The sequence below is a fragment of the Musca domestica genome, unplaced genomic scaffold (genome assembly GCF_030504385.1).
Source record: "Musca domestica strain aabys unplaced genomic scaffold, Musca_domestica.polishedcontigs.V.1.1 4, whole genome shotgun sequence".
NCBI classification, from domain to species: Eukaryota; Metazoa; Arthropoda; class Insecta; order Diptera; family Muscidae; genus Musca; species Musca domestica.
In genome coordinates this window covers 22,479,724-22,506,609 of record NW_026712328.1, presented here as the reverse complement: position 1 = coordinate 22,506,609, position 26,886 = coordinate 22,479,724, and the positions used below count along the sequence as shown (strand labels likewise).

Sequence of the window (26,886 nt, the reverse complement as noted above, 5' to 3'; positions counted from 1 at the left end):
TTTTTCAACAAAAAAGATATGGTCTATTTTACCCGCTAAATATTATCCGATGACCACCCAAATGGGTAGGCTTCTTGCCAGCCCTAAACTCTAGCTACATGCGAAATTCCGTGTCGATTGGTCTATAATTGCGACCTGTAGAGCAAGTGCAAAATCCGACATTTTTTCAGTATTTGGTCCATTTCAACCCCTAAATATTATGCGATCATCACCAAAAGAAATAGGGTTCTATTCTGACCCTAGCCCCACCTCCATTTTAAATTTCGTGAAGATCGGACCATAGTCGCAATTATGGTAGAGTGATTACAAATTAACATGGACAGACGGACAGACGGACGGACGGACATACATAGCTAGATCGACTCAGCTCGTCGAGATAGGAAGATCCATATATACTTTCCTTTCCTTTCAAAACTTTATATCGCTTTTATTTAGACATTTTATGTACAATGATGTCCAAAGAAATTCATTAAATATATGCTCCGAATAACTATAATTTGCCAAATCATTTCCCAAACCAAACATAAATCCCAGTGATCATTAAATCCCTAATTATTTATTTTTCTCGTTAATGATTAATATATTTTCTCCCACAAGCCGTTGATGGTTGTTGTTTTGCAGAAATTTGAAATTGATTTTTTGCATCGGATTACCTTTTTGTGAAGGAAACATCCAATTTAGTTAAAACGAAATTTCCTCTCTTAAGACACCCCGTTCATTTACCAAAACCTCTGCAATATTTCATTTCATCGTTCAATTTAATGACCAACCATATCATTAACTTTCATTGTAAATTAATGGTAGGAAAATATTTAAAATATTTCATAATCAATTATCGATTATTTAACAAAACGAAAAGTTAAACGAAATATAAGACAAATGGATGTCAGAAACAAAATTGAATTACTTATTTGACGTCTGTGGTAGCAAAGTGAATATTTTTTTGGAAATTATATACATTTGAGGAGGTCTACTGGACAAATATTTGCAATAGAATTAACCTGAATTGTGGTCTAGGTCATAAATCATGTCATCGATGATGATAATGATTTTTAAAACGTGTGACATAAATATTGGTCAAATGCTATTTTCTTGAACTACCAGCTATGTAATTTTTTATACTTTGAAATCAACGTTTGGGAGACAAATAAATAAGGCAGAATGATCTTCCCTAATATACCGATTGGGGGCAAGTTTGTGATGAAATACAACAAACATGCAGATCAATGCCGATTTAGCTTTCGGTTCCAGTTCTCGAGCTGGCTAATAAGTTATTCCAAATGGAAATAGTTTTGTTTCAAGGACCTCAGGGAAATCTAGAGTTGTTTGAAAGAAGATTGGGTTATTCGATAATGAAGGATGATGTATTGGAATTGACCGTCTTTAATGACGAAATGCATAAGAAGTTTGTCCGTTACTGACTTTGTCTCATTTGTAAAGGACACTACTGGGGTATTTACGTTTATTTCAAATCGAACGCATTTGTTTTTTTTATAATTTTAAAATTAGAATAATTAAATATGATTATGGAACATTTTTAGAATCACATTTTCAACTTTTCGAGTTTTTGAACGTGTTTTAAGTCATTTAAATTAAGAGTTAAGAATTCGTACACATGGAAATAATTATTTTCAAAAATGTGATATTCAAAGGTGTTAAAAGTTATTCGTACAGTCGGTCAAAGTTGACTATATATTTTAGTTAACTTTGCTTTGAAAAGTCAGCAACATTGATTTTTAACTGATTAAACAAAATTGAAAGAAAACAAAAGTCCTCAGCCAAAAGGCCACTTATTCAGCTGAAGGGTTGGCATATGTACCAAATTCGTATGATTTTTCATCAGAAAGTGAAAATATTGTTCGTCTGCATGTCTATTGTAACCAATTGAAGGTAGTTCCTATCGATCAGGTGGCTATATTTATATTAACTTCGATTCAGTGAAGCAGTCAAGTTTAATTTTCGAAGGAGTACTCTTGATATTAGAAAAAATGTGTATACTCTCATAGAAGAGTATTCGAAAAAAGCAAGTGAGCTTTGATCGCAGTTGCAGTAAAATTTACTTGAAATAGAGCAGATTTTACACTTGCCGAGTACTCGATCTGGTAGCTGGTTCTCATAAGTAAGTTTTTTATATCTGTGATTTATATTAATCTCGATTCAGTGATGCCGTCAATTTTAATTTTAAGAAGGAGTACTCTTGATATTAGAAAAAATGTGTATATTTTCATAGAAGAGTGTTCGAAAGAGAGCGCGTGAGCTTTGATCGCAGTTGGAGTAAAATTTTCTTGTAAAAGAGCAGATTTTACCCTTGCCGAGTACTCGATCTGTTGACTGGTTCTCATAAGTACGTTTTTTATCTGTGATTTATATTAACTTCGATTCAGTGATGCCATCAAGTTTAATTTGAAGACGGAGTACTCTTGATATTAAAAAAAATGTATGTACTCTCATAGAAGAGTATTCGAAAAAGAGCGCGTGAGCTTTGATCGCAGTTGGAGTAAAATTTTCTTGAAAGATTGCAGATTTTACTCTTGCCGAGTACTCTTTTAGTTGTTTCCGTTGTTTATATGTAAGTGTGTGTATTTTTTGTTGAAAAGCTCTGTTGAAAATCTTAAAATATTTTTTTACTCAATTTTACTCTGAGAGTAAAGTATTACTTTATTTCGATCATTTTTACTCCCATTCTAATTTTTCAAACATTAATACTCGTAAACACTCCCACTCTCCGCGCACTACCGCTTGTGAGTATAATGGAGCAAATCTTAGGTCTGATTTAAAGGAAGCTTTGGATTGTCCGAATCACAGCTGATTATGAAAATTTTAGCTTTTCCTGAATGTGAGCCATTAAGGCCACATTTTCATTTTTGCAGGAGCCCGACATTTGTGAAGTCTGTGAAAGCGATCTCTCTGCTATCTCGCCAGGCTGTCGGAAAATATTTTCTTGTCTCGTTATTGATGCGACGAATTATTTTAATTACTAAAACCTAATTAATTATTTCCGTATCTTATGATAATTCAATTCAGGGGCCTTAAAGAAAATTTCTAAGTATGCCATAATTTTGCTTGTCTTCAGCTAGTGTAATGAAAACCAAGAGGCATGGTTACCATGCGAAAATGGCAAAAGCCAATGAATGTATATAGTTCCATGCTGTCCCACCGACATCCACCTTTCACCGTATACCGGCAACGTTCGCATACTGGCACACTAAACTGGACAACAATGTGACGATAAGTAGATGGACATATGCCTCCGACTTTATGTGAAATTGATTGGTTTTCTTTTAAATTGTTTTCTCCGGTCAATAACAAAGACGGCGTAAATATTTAATGAATGATAGACAATAAAAATACCAATAACGATTAAATTTACATTCCACTCATTGGAGGGGTTTGGCAGAAACCGAAAGGTGAATGTAAATACCAATCAAATTATGGAATAGGGGTTTAGGCAAAAAACACCGAACAAGAAAATAAGATTCGGCATCACAGAGCTTAAAATGAAGTAAGGTCATTTGTTTACGACTAATTTAAGTGTTTTTTCTCACATAAAAGAATTTCTGGCATGTGTCGTGAGGTTCATCTGTTTCTTTGACAGTTCTCTGTCTTCTGCCATTGCCTGGTCTTTCGGCATTTGACCTTTAGTATTTTTAGAACATCATATTTTTGTTTAGTTACGCTTTTGTTTTTCTGCCGTTATGTTATCAATAGAAAGGCAGAAAGAGGTTACTGGGAAATGTCTTCACTTGTGGGGTTTCTCTCGTTTGCCTGGCTAGACTTCATTGAGAAAGTTATCATGAATTGTGTATTTCGCTTTTGATAAGTGATTTATTGCCCGCTTTTCAGAATTATTCGTCTAAGTTTGATAGAAAGTGAAATAATTTCGTATAAAATGAAAGTGTAAGGTCAGATTGGTAGGTTGAAATTGGAAGTTAGCTGTTAAATTGGTATTAGAAACCTGAAAATTAACCTGCGATCCATTGAAGATTGAGTGGTGGATTGCCCTAAGACATGTTTCCAAGATTAATATGCCTCATTAGTTTTCGGTTATTTTAATTACTATTATTGTTACCGTTATTTTGGAATGATTAAATTAATTGACCATTAGTTAGATGATAATGAGGGACTCGGCTATGTGAATATGGAATCATTAATTAAAATTATATAAATATATGATTTCCCTTTTTATAACCTCCATATATCAACTTTGTCATGTCAGACTAAACAAAGTTTATATGCTCTTAATCAGCGTAAAATTCTAGGTCAATTTAGCGATTTCCGTCTGTCTGTCTGTTGTAATCACACTTTCTTTCGAAGGAATTTAGATAGAAGGCTTACACTAGGCAGGTTAAGTACGTATATGGGCCATATAGGTCCACGTTTTCATATAAACCCCTTATAACGGTACCTCCCATTATTCGGTATTTTTATGATTTTAGCGATATTTTGTACTGAAATTATTTCAAATTTCGTATTTAAAATTCGTGACAGGTTCTGCAGCCTACGACGAAAAATTCGGAAAGTACTCCTCGAGATCTTTCATTTGTGCCCAGCCTCGACACCGCTTCATTTTTAGTTTCTGTTCTGTGGACGCTTTTATCTGCAATTTCCCTAAAATTGAGCGATAATTCTTCAGGAAATGCAAAAAATTCCTAGGTCTAAAAAAATAAAATTTAAAAAAAAGTGCAATTCAGCATTTTCGATGCAGTTTCCCTACCGCGGAACCCACTCTTGTTATTCGTCCTCGTCGGAAAATTGTGTCGTTAATCTCTTATAAGGGCTCGTATAGCTCCCTTTTAAGTGTTATTATTTGATTTTTTTTTAAATTTTTCAAGTTCCTTCAAAATGGTGGAGGGTATTAAAACTTCGCCCCGGCCGAACTTAACTGCTTTTTTACTTATTTTTACTAAAATTCAAAAAATTCAAAAGATAGGTAGGTTGTTGAAATATGGGGTTCTTTTTATTTAGATTAAACTATCAGAACTCTATTTTGAAGGTCATAGGTTTTTGTAACTACAACAAAAAACCCAATCCCCACCCATTGAGCTTATCTTAACAACTTTGATATTCATTATCATTCTTATATTAGCCACACAATAATGCAATAATAAATGTATTACTGAAAGTCTGAAACTCAAAGCTTATCATTACAACATCAATTGCTGGGATATTGATTTATATTTTACAATTGTAGATTATCTTTCTTATAACATACAATAACTTGTAGTTTTGTTTGTTTTAAAAATTCTTTTGTAATCTTGATAGGTAATATGTGTACGAAGGCACGTCTATTTGAAGGGCAAACGTATTAGTTCATTTTAGAAACTGAACACATACATTTATATAGACATAAATTTATATAGATTTTAACAGTTTTCTGGGGTAATGGAGTCCGAAATTTATAGATTAAAAGATTTTCATGAAAATGTTGGATATTTCACGACTCATGCAAAAGAAGTAGTGAAATCATTACATCACATAGAACCACTTCCTTTTTGTTCTTTTTATATATGACATGTTTCAACGTCCCGTTGTTACCTGCTTGATAATGGCAACACCATTTCTCATAGTGCTTAACACAGCTGTATATTGAGTCCAGCAAGTAATATATGATCATTGCCTATATAAACCACAAATGGCAAACAAATATTCTATTACCTCACAAGGGGTTTTTACCGAACAAACAACAAACAATTATTTCATTTCATTCTAATCAAATGATTCAAATGAAAGCCAGAAAAGGTGTGAAATGTGATGGCTAATTTTTAGTGTTGGTGGTGCCTTGAAATGGAGATAAGACTTACGATTTTGTTTTCGTTTTCATGTGTCTGCTGATATGATATCGTTGCTGTGAAATAAACCGCAATTGTTTTTATTTTTTTTTTATTTTCACAATCGACAAAAAATATATGGGCGATTGCGATAAGATTAGCTGTGTGTGAAATTGGGAGAAAAAAGTCATGAAACGCAAATTGAAGTTCTACGAAACAAATTTTGCAATCAGTATGGAACTTTATCATATTTTTTTTTTGTTTACTTTGTTGCTATCAGAGTTTAGCAAACATAGCGGTGTGCAATCAATTGCCATTAAATGGAGAAACAAATGATTTTATTTTTTTTTATTTTTACTTTAGAGTGACTAATAAAATATTTAAATTAGTAATGTATAATTATTTTGACATACACTGGTGGCCAAAACTAAAGCAACTTAAATCGCAAAGACAATAAATGTCCTGTAACTTTTACAAAAATAAACAGATCGTAATTATTTTTCCAGTTTTAAATGACGGGTTTAATTCACTTTTAAGAAACTAAAAATAAAAATACAAAAATAAGTTTGAACAAAAAATAATATGTGGAAAACTAAAATGACCCAATTTTTGCTTGGTCAAAACTAAAGCAACTTTTGATTTTTTATTTTAAAATAATTAAATTTTGGCTAGTAGTCGATAGCATAACCATTATTTTTGATAGCAGCTGCACACCTACGAGGCATTGAATCTATAACACGCTCAATTTGATCCTTCCCAGGCACCCTGAATTCTTTAGAAAATGTTGTGCTTATTTATTTCCGAATCTCTCTTGATCTTCCTATCTACGATACTCCAAAGGTTTTCTTAGGAGTTTAGGTCAGGTGATTGTGCCGGCCATAACAAAACATGAATTTTTGACTCCCACAACCAATATTTGACAAGTTTTGATACAAGTTTGGGATCGTTGTCATGCTGAAACACCCAAATCAGCCGAATATTTTACTCAGCGTAAGGGAACAACGTGATGTCCAACACATCTTTGTAAACAAACCGATCCACAACTTCCTTTATTTTATGGATAGGCCCAAGTCCATAGAAAGAAAAACAGCGCCACGCCATTTTTGACCCTCCCTCATGCTTTACTGTACCTTTGCAACACTGCGGCTTGAGTCCTTCATTTTTTTGCCTTCTCATCGTAAAATTTTTCACGTTTGAGCCTTTAATATTAAACGTAGACTCATCCCAGAAATAATGTTTTTTTCCATTGAGCTTGATTCCACTTAATATTATCGTTTCCGAAAGCCTTTTTGATTTTTTCAGATAAAAATGGTTTTTTGATGTCTTACGGGCATGCAGTCCAGCTGCCACAACTCGTCTACGCACTGATCTCGAGCTTATATCCAATGATTGCTCTCTCACCAATCCAGTTGAACTCTTAAATAGTTGTTTTTTATTTCTCTCACAATTTGTGGATCGGTACGGGCTGAAGTTTTTCACGGCCTTCATCCGTTATAGACTGTTACTACTGATCCAGTTTCAAAAAACCGACTTAGTACACAGAAATAATAATGAAATCACATAAATATTTATGAAATATTTCTCGGAAATCATTTTCTGTAATATGTTGTTTTGATAGTCACTTGATAGTTTGCTGTTTTATTCAGGTACAATATTTGCTTTTAGCCATTTTTAAAATTTTTTTGGGCAGTACTTAAAAAACGAAAAGAAAAACACATACTGTTGTAAAAAACTTCTCAAAATGGATTTATGACAAGCGAAATTGTCGAAGGAAGCAAAAAGCGATAAATATCACAGTAAAAACAACTGAAATTGCAGCGGTTATATGAATGTACAACAGAGTTGCTTTTGTTTTGTCCAAGCCAAAATCGGGTTAATTGACTTTACCAAACATTATTTTTTATATAAAAATGAATTTTGGTTTTATCTTTTAGGTTTTTAAAAAGTGAATAAAGTACATAATTTAAAACAAGAAAATCTTTCTCATTTTCTTAATTTTTGAAAAAGTTACTCCTCCTTGTAATTTCAGTTGCTTTAGTTTTGGCCACCAGTGTATATGTAACGTTTATATGTACAAACATGTGTAACGTCAAATTGCTTTGCTTAACATTTTATAGTTTAAGCTTAGGAAGCTATGGAAAAATTGCTTCTCTGTAACTATGCACGGTACTCAACTGTAATTGGCCTTTTCCAATAGATTTGTAACCATATTTACTCTTAGTAATGGATCATTAGCTAAAGCTAATATTTTCTAAGTACATCCGAACCATTTTCTATTAAAATAAAAAAAAAAACACAAACAAATAACCAATTCTAACAACCACCAACAAAGTTTCAAGGTTAGATAAGGTGCTACTCAACTAAACGTTACAAAAGCTTATAAAATATTTTGTGGTGACCACAGGGAATTTTTTCCGTATTTCAATGTTAAACCGCAGTATGTGAAATTCTTGTATATAACTGTAAATATATATTTAGAAATTTAATTTGGAAATATTCGCTATCAAAAATAATGAAAAATGTAACAATGAATAGTACCAAACTAAAGTGTTTAATTTCGATAATGTGGAAACATTTCATAGAAGATTATTATCATGCTGTGGGTTTATTTATAGTACGTCTACAGAGTTCCGAATTTGGTAAATCCAGTGGATTCAATTGGATATACGTCAAATTATTTCTCATGATGTAGGCAAAAAGATCAAATGTAGACCTACTTTTATTTGGTTTACTTTTTTGATTTTCAATTACTTATTGTATTAATAAATTGTTCGTAGGGCCAAGGTTTTCATACCATAAATATAAATGTCAACTAAGAACTAAATAATGTAAATGATCTGCAAGCAGCAATAAATCTCAAAAAGAAAACATAAGGAATTTCCCCTGCCCATATTTTTAGAACTGTAAAAAAGAAGTGCTTAATGTTTGCAAAAAAAAAAAAAAAAAAAAAAAAAAAACAAGTTAAAAAGTTTTATCCTCAGCCCGTTGACCCTTTACGGGGGAGGTACCAAAGGAGTGGGTCAGTGTTGTCCATTTCGTATCTGACCTTAGTCTGATATAAATGTACCAGATTTGGGCTATATGGACTACTTCATTCACTTTTACATGAAAAATTTAATAGTTTTTGGAAAAATTAAGAAATGTACGTGAGGTACTACAAAAAGTGAACCGAAGTATTCCAATTCATCTAATAGAGAAAACTAATATTGGGATGAGCTTGTAAATATTATTTCCAAGTTTTTGCAAATAATTATTCAAAATTAAAACATTTTGTGGGAAGGTACCAGAAGAAGTGAGCCAAAAGCTAAGTTTTAAAACTTTTTTTTTTCGCAAATTATAAGAGATATACAGAGTAAGATGAAAAACTGCAACCAACTTCAGACTACTGTCATTTCTAAGCCACTCGTCCGACAGCTGTTACAATTATTCCAGTGACAGCTCTTTATATTGTTTAAAAGCATTTTGGTGAGAATTTTCCAGAAAAAAACTATTCGTGATGGAATTCAAGCATGATAGTGTGATTTCTTTATATTTGGCTGGGAAACCAAAAGTGGCTATCCTTAGAACACTCCAGCATTTAAATGTAAATAAACGTATTGTGTCTCGTACCATCTCTCGTTACCGTGATACTGGTAGCGTAGCCCGACGTCAAGGAAGTGGACGGAAGTGAACAGCAACAACAGCAGAAATGGTTCGAAAAGTAAAGAAGCGACTCGATCGAAACCCGCGTCGCAGTAGCCAAAAAATGGCTCGTGAGCTGAACATATCGCAATATTCCATTCGGCAAATATTGAAAAATGAGCTCGGGGTAAAGCCATTGATATTCCAAAAAGTGCAAAAACTTACACCCCAACAGAAAGAAAATAGACTCAAAAGAATTAAAGAGTTGCTTCACTTGGCCGAAAGTGCTGAACTGCCGAATTTGGTTTACGAATGATCTTGTTTACTTGCCAAAGAGGTCAGCTGAAAATGTGCATCATCGATTGGCCACCAGAACTCATGCGCCGGCCATGGTGATGGTGTGGGCCGCCATAACAGCCGATGATCGCTCTCCGCTCGTATTAATATTATTGCAAAAATATTTCGGAGGGTGTATTAAAGCAAACATTTTGGGCCCAGACCTTGGACATGCCAACGCACAATGGACACCAAAATCTCCGGATATCAATCCGTTGGACTATTGTGTCTGGATCCAAGCATGGTTACAAAATGAGGTACCTCGCTCCATGTTTAGCGCATAATGGCCACCAAATTCTCCGGATACCAATCCGTTGCACTATTGTGTCTGAAGTATTTTAGAAAGCAAGGTTGGCACAAAATACCAAAGTGTCGATCACCTCAAGCAAGCGCTTCGCCAGGAATGGGCCAAAATACCGCAGAGCAACATTCGGGCAGCGTGTGAAGGTATCATTGGTCGTTTGAAGGTCATAATTCGTGCCAAAGGTGGCCAATTCGAACAAATCTAAACTTATTCTAAATTTTAATGCTATGGTGGCGTTTGACTTTGTTTCAGTTTTTTTTATCTCCCACTGTATAGATATTGAAAATTGTGACCTTTTGTGGGGGAGATACGTGTGAAATTTGAAGGGAATCGGATCCTTACTACGCATTTATATTTGGTTATTTGTATTGGTTATTCACATTTTTTACCCTTTGTGTGGGTGGTACCAGAAGGAGTCGACCGATATATTCTTGAAAGAAGTGGAAATATTTTCAATTTTTTTGTTGGTAAAATTTACTTGATTTATAACGGAAATAGAATTTTTTTGCTTTGGTCAAGTTAAAATTTGATGAAGAATATTTTTTTCCATCCCTCTTTTGTGGAATAGTTAGACTCCTCACGATCCTGTTCAATTTTTTTTTTGAAAAAAAAAAGGCCCAAAACAACTTGTTTGTGAGTCGCTTTAGTGTTCAAAATGTTCGATCGAAATAATCCTCGTATCAGTATTATTGGTGAAGAGTACCTAAAATGTATGGATTAACAGAAGTCTTAATTCCAAAATTTAAAAAGTGTGTTTGGGGAGTTTGCCCTCTCAAGTAGGTTGGTTTGCGATGAATATTTTCAAAAGGTCAATACCAAAATACCAAAAATTTCTGTCATTTTTAGCTCTACTTTCATAATCCTACTAGGGGTTTCCAGTAATTATTTTTTACAAAATTTTATACATCTTCTTCTTCGTATTTTACGCTCACACGGTCTGTATCGTGTATGCTACTGGACTACGCCATTTACTTATTGCCGTTGGAGTTCTGTGCCACTTGCCAAGTTAATTTGTTAAATAAATATTTAATATTTATAATTTCTTAAATAAATACGTTGTTTGTAAACAAAAAAAAGTGCATTCATTCATTGCAGATATTCAAACATTTCATAAATTAAGAGATAAACAACAAATTTTAATTAATGTTTATTTTTCTTCTTTTCCTTTTCATTATTTGCAGAATCTATCGCTGCTGAGACACAAGGGCACCGAAGAAGTGCGACAATAGAAGCACATCTTGATGATGATGCTGATGATCAAGAGCAGCAGCAGCAGCAGCAGCAACAGCAAATAAAAATACAATAAAAATAAAAATGTGTGAAAGTCAAACAACCAATCAAAAGAATTAAAACAAACGGATTCCAGATACGAAATCATCAACAACAAGAAAAAGAAAAAGAATTCAAAAATAATCGCTTAATTAAATTTTTTTGATATATAAAATCAACAAAATAATTATAATAATAACAAAAGAAGAAGAAAGCCAGCCAGCAAGTCCAAAAAAATCCACAAAGAAAGAAGTGATGTGATTCGATCGATCAAAGAGCATCATCGTTACAAATCTGTTAAGTCATTTTGAAAATCCGTTAAAAAATATTCCACTTACCACGGAGAGATGTGTTGGTGAGCTGGCCTCCTTATAAGTGATTGATATAAAAAAGATTGATTGTATTCGGTGGTTATACGAAAGAGTTTCGATTGTATTTTCTTTTTTTAATGTTTATTTGTTTTTTGGAGAAATTTGTCAAATTTGGCATACAAAATTAAAAGAAAATTCAAATTTCAAAATTTCTAAAAAAAGTGTTATACATAATTTTCCTTCCCCCTCCTTTGGCCGTTCTTTAAGAAAAATTACAAAAAAAAAAATCCTTAACAACTTACTTAAAGTGCGTTCGGTAGTTGCCTCAATTTCGGTTTTATTGTTCTTCAATTCGTATAACTGCATCGTTTTTCTCGGTTTTCTAAAACGGTAATGTTCGAGCAAAAGACAAACGCGCTGGTACGCGTTTATCAACGGTGATAATAATGAATTTGAATCAACACAGTGGTCCTGGTCCGCCGTCTATTGCCACGTCAGCCATAACATCGTCTTTTTCGCCGTCGTCGTCGTCGTCATCATCAAACCTAAAGCCAAAACAAATGCAATCAATGAAGAAAACCATACAAGTGTCAAATCCCCCCAAGGTGAATGTCGCCAATAGCATTAAGGCTGCAACAACAACAACAGCATCAACAAAGTTGACTACAACCACAAATGACAATAAATTAATTTCGTACGATCAAGTTGATAGTGCCAAAAAATCAACAACTCCAAGTTTTAAATCTATAACAACAAGTACTTCCAACAACAACAACAACACATTCTCGTCCTCCTCCTCCAACACAAACAGTGGTCAAACAACCGTACCCACAATAATGTGTGCTTATGTTACAACAAATATGACCACCACCTCCTCGCCCACACAAAATGGTAGCAGTAGTTGTAGCGGTGCTACAGTAGTCGCAGCAGCTGTTGAAAATTCCCGCACCCAAAATGGTGGTGATGTCCTTTACAATGGCAGTGCCATTACAGCAAATGGTTGTTCTACAACAACAACAACCGCCTCAATGAGTGGTATACAACCGCCACCCGTGTCGCGTACAATATCCTCGGATCGTTTGGTTACCGGTCCATCGTGCAAGGCCTTACGTACGGCCGTATCGGCCCTATATTCAGTGGATGATTTTGTTAAGGAGAAAATCGGTTCGGGATTCTTTTCAGAAGTTTATAAGGTAAGTTGGTGAAAATAAATTTTGAGTAGATAAATAAAATATTTAATCAATTAAATATTATTAAGTATTAACTAAAAAATAGCAATAAAAGTAAAGGTGTAATTAATTCAAAATAAAATAAAAATAAATAAAGGAGTATAAAAACTGTAAATACGGCCGGCCCGAATTTTGAATAACTTCATCATTCGGAACAAACTTTGCAATTTTCAAAAAAAAAAAAAATAAAATGTGTTTAAAAATTCTGTTAAAATTCTAAAAATGCCGAATGTGGCCGTTTGTATACGACCACGTGGACCTGTATAGACAACTTTCGTTCTAAGTTATTACAATATACAAATGCGAAATTTGAAAAAAGAAAATTCGGCGAATAATGTAGGTAAAATCATCAAAATACCGAATATCGGGAGGTACCGTTATATGGGGGCTATACGAAGCCGTTTATCTGCACCTGTCATAGGCTGTAGTATCTATTACGATCTTCAAATACCAAATTTGAAACAATTCCAGAGAATAATTTCGCTAAAATCATCAAAATACGGAATATCGGTAGGTGCTGTTAAATGCGGGCGTGGACCTGCACGGACAATTTTCTGTCACAGGCTGTAGTATCCATAGCGAACTTTAAATACCAAATTTTAAACATTTCCGGTGAATGTCGCGTAAATCACCGAAATACCTAAGATAAGGAGGTATCATTATAGGGGGGCTATACGAATGCGTGGACCTACATGGCCCATTTTTAATACCAAAAGTCCTGCAGGCATAATATACATTTGAGCAAAATTTAATCAGCCTACTTCATTTTGTTCGGAAGCTGGAGTGATTTCCACATGGACGGATAAGCGGACGGTCATCGCTAAATCGACACAGAATTTTATGCTGATCAAGAATATATATACTTTGTGGGGTCTAAAATGTATGTTTCGAGATGTTACAAACGGAATGGCAAACATAATATACCCTCCATACTAGGTTGGAGGGTATAAAAAGGGGTTAAAAATATGTTTCAATATTTTCTTCCAATGCCTTAATTGTATGGACACGAGCTTTAACTGCTTTATAGCTGCACAAATAATAATTTTTAGGCGTTAAATCGCACGATTTGGCTGGTGACGACCTCGCCTCTCAATAAGTCCATTGTTACGTGTGCTGTGTGGCATGTGGCGCCGTCTTGTTGAAACCACATGTCTTGCAGGCAAGTTCTTGCATTTCGGGCAAAACAAGGTTGGAGCGCGCACCATTTGATTCGCGATATATTTTTGAAGAAATGAAGGTTCAATGATGCCACTTTTAACTTTTGTACTGGTAGCTTTATCAATTCATTTGGCTGATCTTTAATTAAAAAATTGACAGTTCTGCTTATTTTCGTACCCAGTGAACCAAAAACGAGCTTCATCTTTATTCTTTTTTGAAACTTAACAGAGCACGCATTTTTATACCCTCAGCCAAAGATAGGCATATATCATTTGATACGGCCAAAACGTGCCTTATCGAAATAACGGTATTAGAACCTATGTCTCATTAGACCATATCTGTTTCAGAAAATTTGGATCTAGTGTCTGGCTGGCTGGTGCGCACGATAACTATTCTATATTCTTCTCAAATTTAGATCGAGTTCGGAGATGGGCAATATCGGTTCAGTCCTTCTGGTACCATACTCATAAAAGATCGAAATTTTCAAAAAAAAGGTAAGGGAGGTCCTTAAGGTAAATGGTCAAACGATTATAAAATCCGAAATAAGCATCCGGTTCTCTTCATATTTCTGACATCCCATTATCTCTACTAAACCAAGATCTCTTGTGAAGATGGGATATATCCGTCCACACCTACTGGTACCTCCCGTTCAGGTTCAACATTTTCAATACTTATATCTGCCTATTTTTTTTTTTTCAATACATATATTTGCCTATTCCTTCGGAACCTACCCAATACAGGATCAACCCCTTAATAATCATAACAGAAGTCAAAATATTTTTAAATAATCGAACATTGGCTAACGGTATACATCTGTCGGAAAAACCGATTGATACTTTTTAACTTGTTATATTAAAATTCAATGATTTGCAAGGTTAAATTATAGACCAAACTGAAGATGTTTTACAGTGAAACATAACAGGAAACACCCGTGGGCTGTTTAAACCAGAGTTGTGAAAAAGATTATAGCTAAACAATCACCCTTTAGTATGTTGATTTGCGTTGAGCTTCAGGTTATTGAAAAGCCGTATTAAAAATATTTTATCTGTAGGAGATATTTAGGAGGTATTCTGTCGGTATTTAATTTTCATTTGCATTTGGCAAAAAGTAGTATTATCTCATAATTGAAATTGGTAAATGAAGATAACAATTTAGAAAGTACACAAAAATCATAATTATCAGTGGCCGGCCATCCAAAAACAAATAACATTTCCAATTGTGTATCAGAAGCCAATGAATTCAAATAAATTCGTTTGATTCGCGCTTAAAGCTTGTAGGGGGAAATAACTTTGGCTGCCTGACTGTCTGCATGCATGTTTCGATTTAATATTCACGGTTAGTTGTCTAAATCAGCGCTTCAATAAGACGCAAAAGAAAAAAGCAATAAAAATTGGAGTTTTAAAACACATAAAATTAATTGCAGTATTCAAAGAGACGTATGGCCAACGACGAAATGAAAAGTTAATTTTAAAAGAGAGAGAAAAAAATCAAAGATGTGCTATTGCTGCCGCGGGTACGTGTTATGTTAAACGGTAGTTCTCATTTGCAGACTTTGGGGAATATAAAATTAAACACTAATTATAAATGCTATATCTTATCGTGTGCTTGGTTATTTTCGCGTTATTTGAAAGTGTATACATTTTTAAATTTATTTTATAGGAATTTTGATGTAGGTATTGGTTTAAAAAAAAAAAACAATTTAATCTAATATTGTTTCACTTGAAAGGTTTGGCTGAAAACCTAGTTACATTACATAATAGGCTCTATATAAACTTTTGGTCTACGTTATATGCAGCAGTTACATAGAATATATTTTTCTGTTCCCTTCTGCCTTGTATGGTCGACAAAAAAATATAGTTTTGGCGTTTTGAAATATGAATGGTGCAGCCAGATCAAAAACTGTTAGCCGGTAGTCATGATACAAAGTTCCCTTTTTACTGCACATTCGATCTTTGAATACCCTCCCCCATTTGGAACGAATTTGTAAATTTTCAATAAAATAAAATCCGTTAAAAAATCTGTTAAAATCTTAAAAATACCGATTATAGTTGTTATTTTGGAGTCTAGACATAGACGTGTACCTGCATAGGTATATTTTGTCATCAGTCATTACAAAATCCAAATACTGTTATATTGGAGCTGTACGAAGACTTGGACTTGCATGGACGACTTTCTGTTACAGCCTGTAGTACCTATTAGGAAATTCAAATACAAAATTTCAAACAATTTCGGTAAACATTGTACCTAAAATTATCAAAATATAGAATATAGGGAGGTACCGAGATATTGGACCTGTAAATCCCATTATAAACTCTAAATACGAAATGGAACAGTGCTGACTTGTTTGTTTGGGATACCATACCAAAATACAGAATATAGGGAGGTACCGAGATATTGGACCTGTAAATCCCATTATAAACTCTAAATACGAAATGGAACAGTGCTGACTTGTTTGTTTGGGATACCATAGCATTTTGTTGTTGCAAAATGGTCAGGTTTAATCCCTTTATTGTTGTTTTTATAAAATCAACGTTTGTTTATTAGTGGAGAGCGAGAGATACCTATATAGACAATACTCTTCGAGGGGGTAAAGCACTCAGTAGGAAATCCATGTGCGGATTTTCAGACAATATCATTGAAAAATTTGACCACAATCATCAAAATACCGAATATCGAAAGTGTGCCGTTATATGGGGACTATACAATATCGTGGACCGATATAGCCCATCTTCGAACTTGACCTGCCTGCAGAAAAAAGGCTGATTTGTGCATAATTTTAGCTTCGTATCTATATTCGTTTTGACTCTAGCGTGATTACAACAGACGGACGGACGGACAGAGCTACATCGGCTTAGAATTTTACGCTGATCAAAAATATACATAATAATAATATATAATATATAATATAAATAAAAAACTGCAACAAAATCAAACGGCATAATTTTTACTTTTTTTTAATTTTATAGAATGAAAGCAAAAAATGTCGGAAATAGCTTAAAATTTTAGAATAAGTTTAGATTTGTTTGAATTGGTCACCTTTGGAATGAATTATGGCCTTCAAACGGCCAATGAGCCGTCACACGCTTCCGGAATGTTGCTCTGCGGGATTTTGGCCTATTTCCGGCGAAGCATTTGCTTGAGGTGATCGACACTTTGGTATTTTGTGCCAACCTTGCTTTCCAAAATACTCCAGACACTATAGTTCAACGGATTGGTATCCGAAAATCTTGGTGGCCAATGTGCGCTGGAAATGAAGCGAGGAACCTCATTTTGTAACCATTCTTGGGTGGTGCATGCTGAGTGCGATGGTGCTGAGTCCTGTTGGAATGTCCAAGGTCTGCAACCGAAGTGATTGCGTGCCCATGGCTTTAATACACTCTCCAGAATATTTTTGCGATTACATTCGGCATTTATTCTGATGGCGGCCCACACCATCACCATGGCCGGCGCTTGAGTTCTGGCGGTCAACCAAAGGTGCACATTTTCAGCTGACCTCTTTGGCAAGTAAACACATCATTTTGTTTGTTTACAAACTGCTGCAAATTCGGCAGTTCACCATTTCGGCCAAGCTAAGCAACTCTTTAGCTATTTTGAGTCTATTTTCTTTCCGTTACGGTGTAAGTTCTTGCACTTTTTGGAATTTCAATGGTTTTACCCCGAGCTCATTATTCAATATTTGCCGAATGGAATATTGCGATATGTTCAGGTCACGAGCCCTTTTTTCGATCAATGCGACGCGGGTTTCGATCAAGTCGCTTCTTTACTTTTCGAACCATTTCTGCTGATGCAGTTATTTTTTTCCGTCCACTTCCTTGACGTCGGGCTACGCTACCAGTATCACGGTAACTAGCGAGTTTACGAGACACAAAAGATTTATTCACATTTAAATGCTGGAGAGCTCTAACGATAACCACTTGTGGTTTTCCAGCCAAATATAAAGAAATCACACTATCACGCTTAAATTTCATCACGAATAACTTTTTTTCAAAAAATTTTTCATCAAAATGCTATTGTACGCTTGTAAACAATATAATGAGCTGTCACTGGAATAATTTTAACAGCTGTCGGACGAGTGGCTTAGAAATGACAGCAATCTGAAGTCAGCCAACAAATGTTTTTCCACTAGATTTCTCTCTCCTACTCTTTTTCCTACGTTATGAATCTCTTTCGCTCTCTTGTTTTTCAACAAAAGTAGTTTAGAGCGCTTCCACACAATTCAAAAGAGCGTAGATTAAACTGCTTTCAAAACTCGTACTCTTCGAACTAGCGTGTTTTTGACGCTTACGAGTAAAACTAGGCAAATCGGTGATCTGGAGAGAACACAGCAGTGCGATCTGTACACTGACACCGTTTCTCATCTACTTTTCTTTGGGGAAATTAAGTTGTTTATTTTGTACCCCATTTTTTAACTCACTGCCAATAGAATCTATCGCATGTTTACTACATTATTTTGTAATGGGTTATGTAGGCCATGCGAGTGCATTAAAAAAAATCTCATTACCAAATCATGGGTATATAAACTTTATTTTGGTACCAGCAACTACTCACAAAACAACATCAGCATCTATGAACTGATTATTTTTCGGAAGTGTAATGGGTTGGGGCAACTTTGTATTTTATTTATAATTATCAGTATATAATAACAGTAATCTTTTATACTGAAACCTCTAAAGTCAAGCTTAGTTTCAAAAAAAAAAAAAAAAAAAAAATATTGTAAATGTGAATAACTATTTCTTAATATCTCCTCCAAAAAATTCACTAAAATTGTTTGTATATTTTGCAATGGGATTAAGCTTTGTTTCACACCAACCTTTGGTATTCTGCAGCCTTTTTACATTTAAGCTAATTAAAATTACATTTATTTTCACTTTTAATTGGTGCAGTGTTTTAAATTAACTGAAATCAACGACCGTTAAGACAGAGAAAGACATTACATTTTCAGATTTATTTTTTACTATTATTCGAGTTGTTACTTTTTTTTTATGTACATATAGTTTTTAACAATTAAAATTACCAGACTTGTTATTGCTTTTTTTGTTTACATTGTACATCACATGTTGAACATTCATGCCATGGCTTAGAGTTGGTATTCATTTATACTGTTGTCAGTGTTGGCGCTAGTGGTTGCGGCGGTACTTCATTCATTCTCGAGATGCAGTTTTGCAAAACAATGGAACTGTAGACGAAGTTTTTTCCTTTTTTGAAAAAGTATCCCATGGTTGTTGTTTGTTTTTTTTTTTTTTGCTCCCAGTTTTATTAGAGTGCATTCCTCGCATAAAAGTGAAAATATGTATTATGCGGCGTAAGCAGTTTTTTTTTCGTAGCTTACCTAGCTTTGGTTTGATTTTAATTTACAAAACTGTAATAAAAAAAACAAACACTCTAAAACAGCCATCATGTTGGTGAATAAATCTTTGGCATTTAAAAGTATAACAACAATTTTTTTTTTTTATTATTGAATTTTTGTTGGTTGGGTTTCTCCCGTGTATTTTAATAACAAAGCATATAATGTGCTTCTTGAAAAAACAAAAAAAAAAAAAAAAAAAAAAACAAACAATTGAATAGGCCAAGAAATACAACCGAAGCAGACCATTAAATTTCTTCAAAGTGAAACTGTGGGTAAAAATTGTTTTTGGTAACATCCACCATAGCTTTTGTTTTATATGATCACGCTGTGTCTTGTTATAATTAATTATGTGAGATGAATGTTTCAATTTATTATCGCACACAAAAAATAGACTTATCTCTTTGAAGCAATGACCTGCCTCATTGTAAAGTGTTTGTTTTTATCTGTTAATTTAGATGAACGAGGTCTCTGGATAATGAAGAAAAGATTTCAAATCTAATTTTGTATTAACAATTGTCCGATGTTTACTAATAGTTTCTCGATTCGAACATAAGACCATTGATATGTATACATTCCAGGATATTGAAATTCAAGTGAATGTTTTGAGAAAATACAGGGTGAGATAAAAAAACTGCAACCAACTTCAGACTGCTGTCATTTCTAAGCCACTCGTCCGACAGCTGTTAAAATTATTCCAGTGACAGCTCATTATATTGTTTACAAGTACAAAAGCATTTTGGTAAGAATTTTCCTCAAAAGAAGTTATTTGTGATGAAATTTAAGCGTGATAGTGTGATTTCTTTATATTTGGCTGGAAAACCACAAAAAGCTATCGGTAGCACTCCAGCACTTAAATGTGAATAAATCTTTTGTGTCTCGCACCATCGCTCGTTACCTGATACTGGTAGCGAAGTCCGACGTCAAGGAAGTGGTTCGAAAAGTAAAGAAGCGACTTGATCGAAACCCGCGTTGCAGTTGCCGAAAAATGGCTCGCCAGCAGAATATATCGCAATATTCCATTCCGCAAATATTGAAAAATGAGCTCGGGTAAAGCCATAAAAATTTCAAAAAGTGCTAGAACTTTCACCGCAACAGAATGAAAATTGACTCACCGAAATTTATAATCTGCCGAATTTTGTTTTCTCCGATGAGTAACAAATAAAATGATCGTGTTTACTTACCAAAGATGTCATCTGAAAATGTGTACCTTCGGTTGGCCACCAGAACTCAAGCGCCGGCCATGGTGATGGTGTGGGCCGCTTTAACATCCGATGGTCGCTCTCCGCTCGTATTAATCGACTGTGGCATCAGAATAAATGCCGAATATTCGCGAAAATATTCTGGAGGGTATATTAAAGCCTTTGTCACGCAAACATTTGGCTGCAGACCTTGGTCATTCCAACAAGACTCAGCACCATCGCACTCAGCACGCGCCATCCAAGAATGGTTGCAAAATGAGGTTCCTCGATTCATTCCCAGCGCACAATAGCCACCAAAATCTCCGGATATTAATCCATTGGACTATTGTGTCCGGAGTATTTCGGAAAGCAAGGTTGGCACTAAATAATACCAAAGTGTCGATCACCTCAAGCTGAAGCGTTTGTCCCCCGGGAATGGGACAAAATACTACAGACCAACATTCAGGCAGCTTGTGACGTTTTCATTGGCCGTTTGAAAGCCATAATTCGTGCCAAAGGTGACCAATTCGAACACATCTAAACTTATTCTAAAAGTTAATGCTATTTCCGACGTTTTTTGCCTTTATTCAATAACATTTAAATGCTGTTGACAACTCAACAGTTTTTTTATCTCACCCTGTATATTCTGGATCAGCTTTAAATTCTAAGTTAATTTAGCGAAGTCTGTCTGTCTGTTTTAATCACGTTACCTATCGAACAAATAATGGGTTCTACCTAATTGATTTTATAGGCCCATGTTTTCTTATAGCCCTCTTATGGCAGTACCTCCCGATCGGATTCGGAATCATTTAAATCACATTTTCAAATGAAATTCGTTACTTAGAGTTTGTAACAGGTTCCATCTCCCGTGTCAGAACATTCTCTATATGGGTTCGCGATCTCCTATAGTCCTCATGTAACTGATTATAATGAAGTAGGACTCATTTCCTTACTGAGTTGTGTAAATTTAGGGTCCGTAATGGGTTCTACCTCCTGTTGCGGATCCTTGCCTATATAGGTTCACATTTTGTTGTTGGAACCCCATGTTTCGTTAGTTCTTCATTTTCGGTATTCTGATGATTTTAGTTACATTTTTCTCGGGAATCGTTTCAAATTCAGCATGTAGAGTTTGTAATAGGTTCTATCTTCTGTGGCAGAAGACTCTTGTAATAGGCTTTTTTCGTATTATTATTATTATTATTTTTATTATTATTATTATTATTATTATTATTATTATTATTATTATTATTATTATTATTATTATTATTATTATTATTATTATTATTATTATTATTATTATTTGTTTCTTATTCTACTATTTCTTTATCAGTCATAAGGCGTTACTTCCAAATATTTGGCATTTTGGCGATTTTAGACACGCTTATAGTATATCTATTTTTAAATTTGATATTTGAGACTTGTAATAGATAAAAACCACCACAGCAGAAAACCGGTAACATCAACTTTGTGACATTTTGAAGACTTTTTATCAACCTATTTCACTGGAAATTGGAGGTGGACCCAAAATTCAATCCCGATTCTTTTATTTCTAAAGGTTTTCTTTATCTCATTAAAAATCCAACTGGGAGGAACCTAACGCATTTTCTTGCAAAAAAAAACTGTCTTTCCCGTAAACAACACAAAAAATTCCATTCTTTAAAAAAATTGAAGGAAAAAAAATTGGAAATGAAAAATCTTAAAAATTAGTTTTCTATATATTGTTTTTGTTATTATCATTTGACAATATTTATTTTGACATCAACTTTCATTTAATCAAATATTTTCTGAGTGTATTTCGAAAATCTGTTACCACAACAATGTAAATAAAGTTGTCTTTTAGGGGCCACACACAGCTTTTTGACAAATGCAGCGGCATAAGCATCATCACTGTTGAATAGAACCACAACGTCATCACCACTATTGTCGTTGCCGTTGCAACCACACAAAAGAAAATACAAAATAGAAAAAAAGATGTAAAAACCGGAAAACGAAAACTCTTTTGGACATTGAACTATTGGTACATTTGCGCTAGGCAGCTTTCTCATGGATTTGTAGGCTTCTTTTTCCACTCTATTCATTTCTTTGTATCAAAAAAACATACATGATATTTCTATGAAATGGCATTCAAAAGCAAATACTCGAATGACAAAAAAAAAAACAAACAAATCCTTTTCACTAAGTCCTCATAAAGTTTTCAACACTTGCCTTTTTGTTGTTGTTGTTTTTACATTCTTAGCATAGAAGCTTTTGGAGTAGTATAATGAAATATCCATCTGCAGAAATGCAGGTTGGTAATGACAGGGGTATTTGTAATCTCTTGAGTGTGAAGGATTTGCTTTGGAAGACTTTTTAATAACGAAAAAACGAAAAGGGACACGTCTTAGTAATGAAAAATATTAATAAAGAATATATGTGTGTTAAGAGGACTATTGATTTATTTTGAAATCTTTTGCTCTACAAGCAGGTCAGAAATAATGATAAGTACATATTTTCTTTCATTACCAGTAAGCTCAAAGATAGTGAATTATATGTTTAAAATCAAGCAATGGACAATTTTAGAAGAAACTTGTTATTCCCAACAAATTGCGAGTCACATGAACCGAACAACCCCTAGCAAGGTAATGTAAAAAAAAGTACATTTTATATTTCTAGAAGGTTGAAACACAATACATATTTCAAGGAAACGAACTTATTTGACTCATTACTAAGTAATGAGTAACAGTGGCACATGGTTTGTGTTACCAACTACAAAATCAAGAATTGTGATCTCGATAGTCAGAGCCGGCAAAAAAGCTGAATTATATATTATACTTTTTCACTTTTTCACTTTTTCTATATAACTTAAAAATTACGAACTACCAAGTGTCGCTATTACGTCAGCGAAAAGTTCACCATACCATTTTAGAGTCGTTCCAACAGTTCGTGTTAGGTCTTTATACCCTCAGCCATATATCATTTGATACTGCGAAAACGTGCCTCATCGAAATAACGGTTTTAGAGCCTAGGTCATTTTGGACCAAATCCGTTTCAAGACATTTGGAGTCGATCTAGCGATGTCCGTCCGTCCGCCTGTCTGGCTGGTGCGTCCGATAACTCTCGAGGGAGTATCCGATTTGATCCAAACTTAGTACATCGTAATATTATTGTCAAATTTAGATCGAGTTCGGAGATGGGCAATATCGGTCCACTCCTTCTAGTACCTCCACCACCAAAGGTCAAAATTTTCAAAGAAAATGATTTTGCTCAACTTTGCAAATCCTAATATTTGCATCAGTGCAAGGTCAGGTTCGAAAATGGACAATATCGGTCCACTCCCCCCAAAAAGGGTCAAAATTTAGAATAATTAGAACTCTTATAAAATGTGATGTAAGAGTCCGATTGCCTTCAAATTACACATATCGCAATATTTTTTATCAACCCAAGGTTTGGAGTGGAGATGATATTTTCACATTTTCTAAAAATTTGCACATATCTCATATAAAGTATAGGAAGTAGTCGATATAGTCCAAATCTGGCACGTTGTGATATATAAGTCTTAGGTCACATACGAAATGGTCAACATTGGCCAATTGCTTCGAAAACCCCCCCCATAAAGAGTCAACAGTTTGAATAATCATAACTCAAGGCTGAGGGCATACATCTGTCGGTAAAACCGACTGATACTATTTCACTTCTTTTAGTACTCAAAATGCACAATTTGTTCAGGTTGACAATCTTTTATGTAACCAAAACTTTATATAATTTTCGCCAACTTTCAGTGTTTAACGTATTATTCTTGGAAAGAATAACAGGAAAATATTTACATGCTACACTAAATAATTTTTTCAAAAGAAAAAGTCTTTAATTTTTAAGTCTTTTTTAGTACTTTTCGTTCAATTATAGTACACATTTCTAAAACCTCTTTCATATCTTAATACCAGATACCATCATAGACCTTAATATGAAACTTTAGGATTCCAGCTTTATGCATTCACCCAATAACAAATATAGTATCATTCAGTACAATTCGTCCAAATATAGTACACATTTCCGAAGTCACCTCCATATGGCCAGGCTTCACATGGACAACGACATTTATATCAAGTTTTACATTTTAAGCACTTGTAGTACACAGTACTTCTTTATCACACACCTACAAGGACCTAAACCAACGTGTTCCAAATTCGGAACAGTTCGCACACTTGGTACACATTTCCAAAACCACCTTCATATGAAAACTTACTTTCCAACCTTGATTCTCATACCAAATTTTAAGGTTTTAAGTCTATCCGTTCAGAAAACTCCAAATGGTACCATTTTGGAAGTTTAGTACCACATTCGAAATTTCGTAAACTTATAGTTCGAATTTCTAAAAACCATTTTATCTAGCGATCTAACGATGTCCGTCTCTCTGTCTGTCTGTATTTCGTAATCATGCTATCTTTCGAACGAATTGAGGTAGAAGGCTAAAATTTTGCTTACATGCTGCAGTAGGCAAGTTAACTTCGTAAATGGGCCATGTCTGTCTACGTTTTCGTATAGCTCCCATATACCCCCCGATATTCGGTATTTCCATGATTTTAGCGACATGATTTACCGGAATTATTTCCTATTTGAAGTTCGTAATGAGTACTACAGCCTATGCCAAAAATTTTTGTATGCAGGTCTACGTCATCGTATTGCCCCTAAATAACGGTACCTCCCGATATTCGGTATTCTTATGATTTCAGCGACATTATTCACCGCAATTGTCTCAAATTTCGTATTTGAAGTTCGTAATGGCTACTACAGCCTATGGAAAAAAATGTTGTACGCAGGTCCACGTCTTCGTATAGTCCCCATATAACGGTTTTCATTTAAGTGGTAGTTTTCGGATTTTTTTTTTCAAGTTTCTTCCAAATTGTGGAGGTTATTAAAAGTTCGGCCCGATTGAAATTTGCTGCTTTTTTACTTGTTTACATTATATCCTGCACTCCATCACTTCACTTCATTAAACAAAGTGTTCATATTTTAGTACTTTTCGTAGTATTTTAGTACGAAGTTCCAAATACCCAGCCTTATCACGCGCCTACACACCATGACTGACCCTCGTCGAAAATTTCTAGTTTCAGCCATTTGGTCTGAGCGTTAATATGATATCCGGAAAGTACTCCCTGAGACCTTTCATTTGAGCCTGTCAAAGGAGTTAAGTTGTTCCAACTTTTTAAGAAAATTTGTAATGTTTAATTTATTATTCCTTTATAAATGTATAAATTTCCCTCTCTTTCTCCCTATAATTTTCACTCCCTCTTTATTAAGTCTTTCAGAACCCGAGATTGGGCTAATCATTCATACATTTTTAAATGGTGGAAACCAAATAAAAATTGTTGGTCCAAAGAGTATACAAATCTTTCACTTATTTTTTGAGGTCTCCTTTCTTTTCGGCAATTAATTCATTTCCGAACATTTTTTTTTGAACACCGAAAATATTCTAATTTTTTCTCCATTTAGCCATTCTTTAAAATCTTCGATGAAGACATTTATTTATTTTGTTTTCATTATTTTGTCACCGCTTTAACGAACATTTTCCCTTGAGGGTATGCGAACAAACAAGTGCCAACATCACCACCAACATATTCATAAGTGCTGGAGCATACAAAGTTTGTTTTCCTCTGATGGAAATTCATGTTGAGTTTTGTATTTTTCTTTCTACTATTTCTATTTTCTTTTTGTGTTTTTGTTTTACTATTCTTATTCTTCTTGTTCTTCTCTTTTTTTTCATACTTAATATGGTTGTTGTTTTAAGCAGTGCACAGTTATTGCCCCATATTGGAACACGTTGGGGTTGTTGCTGCATCCAAGTAGTAAAAAAATACAGCATCATGCAAGCGGATGGATGAATGGATGGCGGAATGGATGTGTGGAGAGATGGACGGATGGATGGACACAAAAATCATCACAATGCTGCTGGTGTTGGTGGTGATGGCGATTATGATGATCGTAGTTGTTGTTGTTATCTTTATGATTTTCGTAATCATCATCAAACATTTCTATGGTTTTCATTCATTCAATTGAAAAAAAGTTGTTTTTTTTGCTCGTTTATTGCAAGCATAGTTATGCCATGCCAGGCTGGCATCATCCTCAAATATGATGTTGATGAAAATGGTGGTACGGGTTATGTGTTGAAAGTCTTCATTTTGTTGGAGTTTTCATTTAACCTCTGGTGTACAAAGTTCAAAACTCTTGGTAGAGCAGGCCTTCCATCAATATAGCTATAATAATAAAAATATGGAGCAAGCCTCATAGGAGGAGATGGGCAGACAGACAGACACATAGTCGTACTTTGCAATTGAATCACTGAAAAGGGCGACATGAGAAAAATCACATTTCATAAATGCACTGATTTC

General features: G+C 34.3%; 1 protein-coding gene across 1 annotated transcript in view; it reads left to right on the top strand.

Moving 5' to 3' along the window:
• LOC101891812 (probable serine/threonine-protein kinase roco5) overlaps positions 1-26,886 on the top strand; it is a 350,337-nt gene that overhangs the window by 17,512 nt on the left and 305,939 nt on the right. Inside the window, exon 2 of the mRNA XM_059126805.1 lies at positions 11,211-12,802. Coding sequence (XP_058982788.1) covers positions 12,056-12,802 — 747 coding nt within the window. The 5' untranslated portion in view covers positions 11,211-12,055. The remainder of the gene's footprint in view (positions 1-11,210; positions 12,803-26,886) is intronic.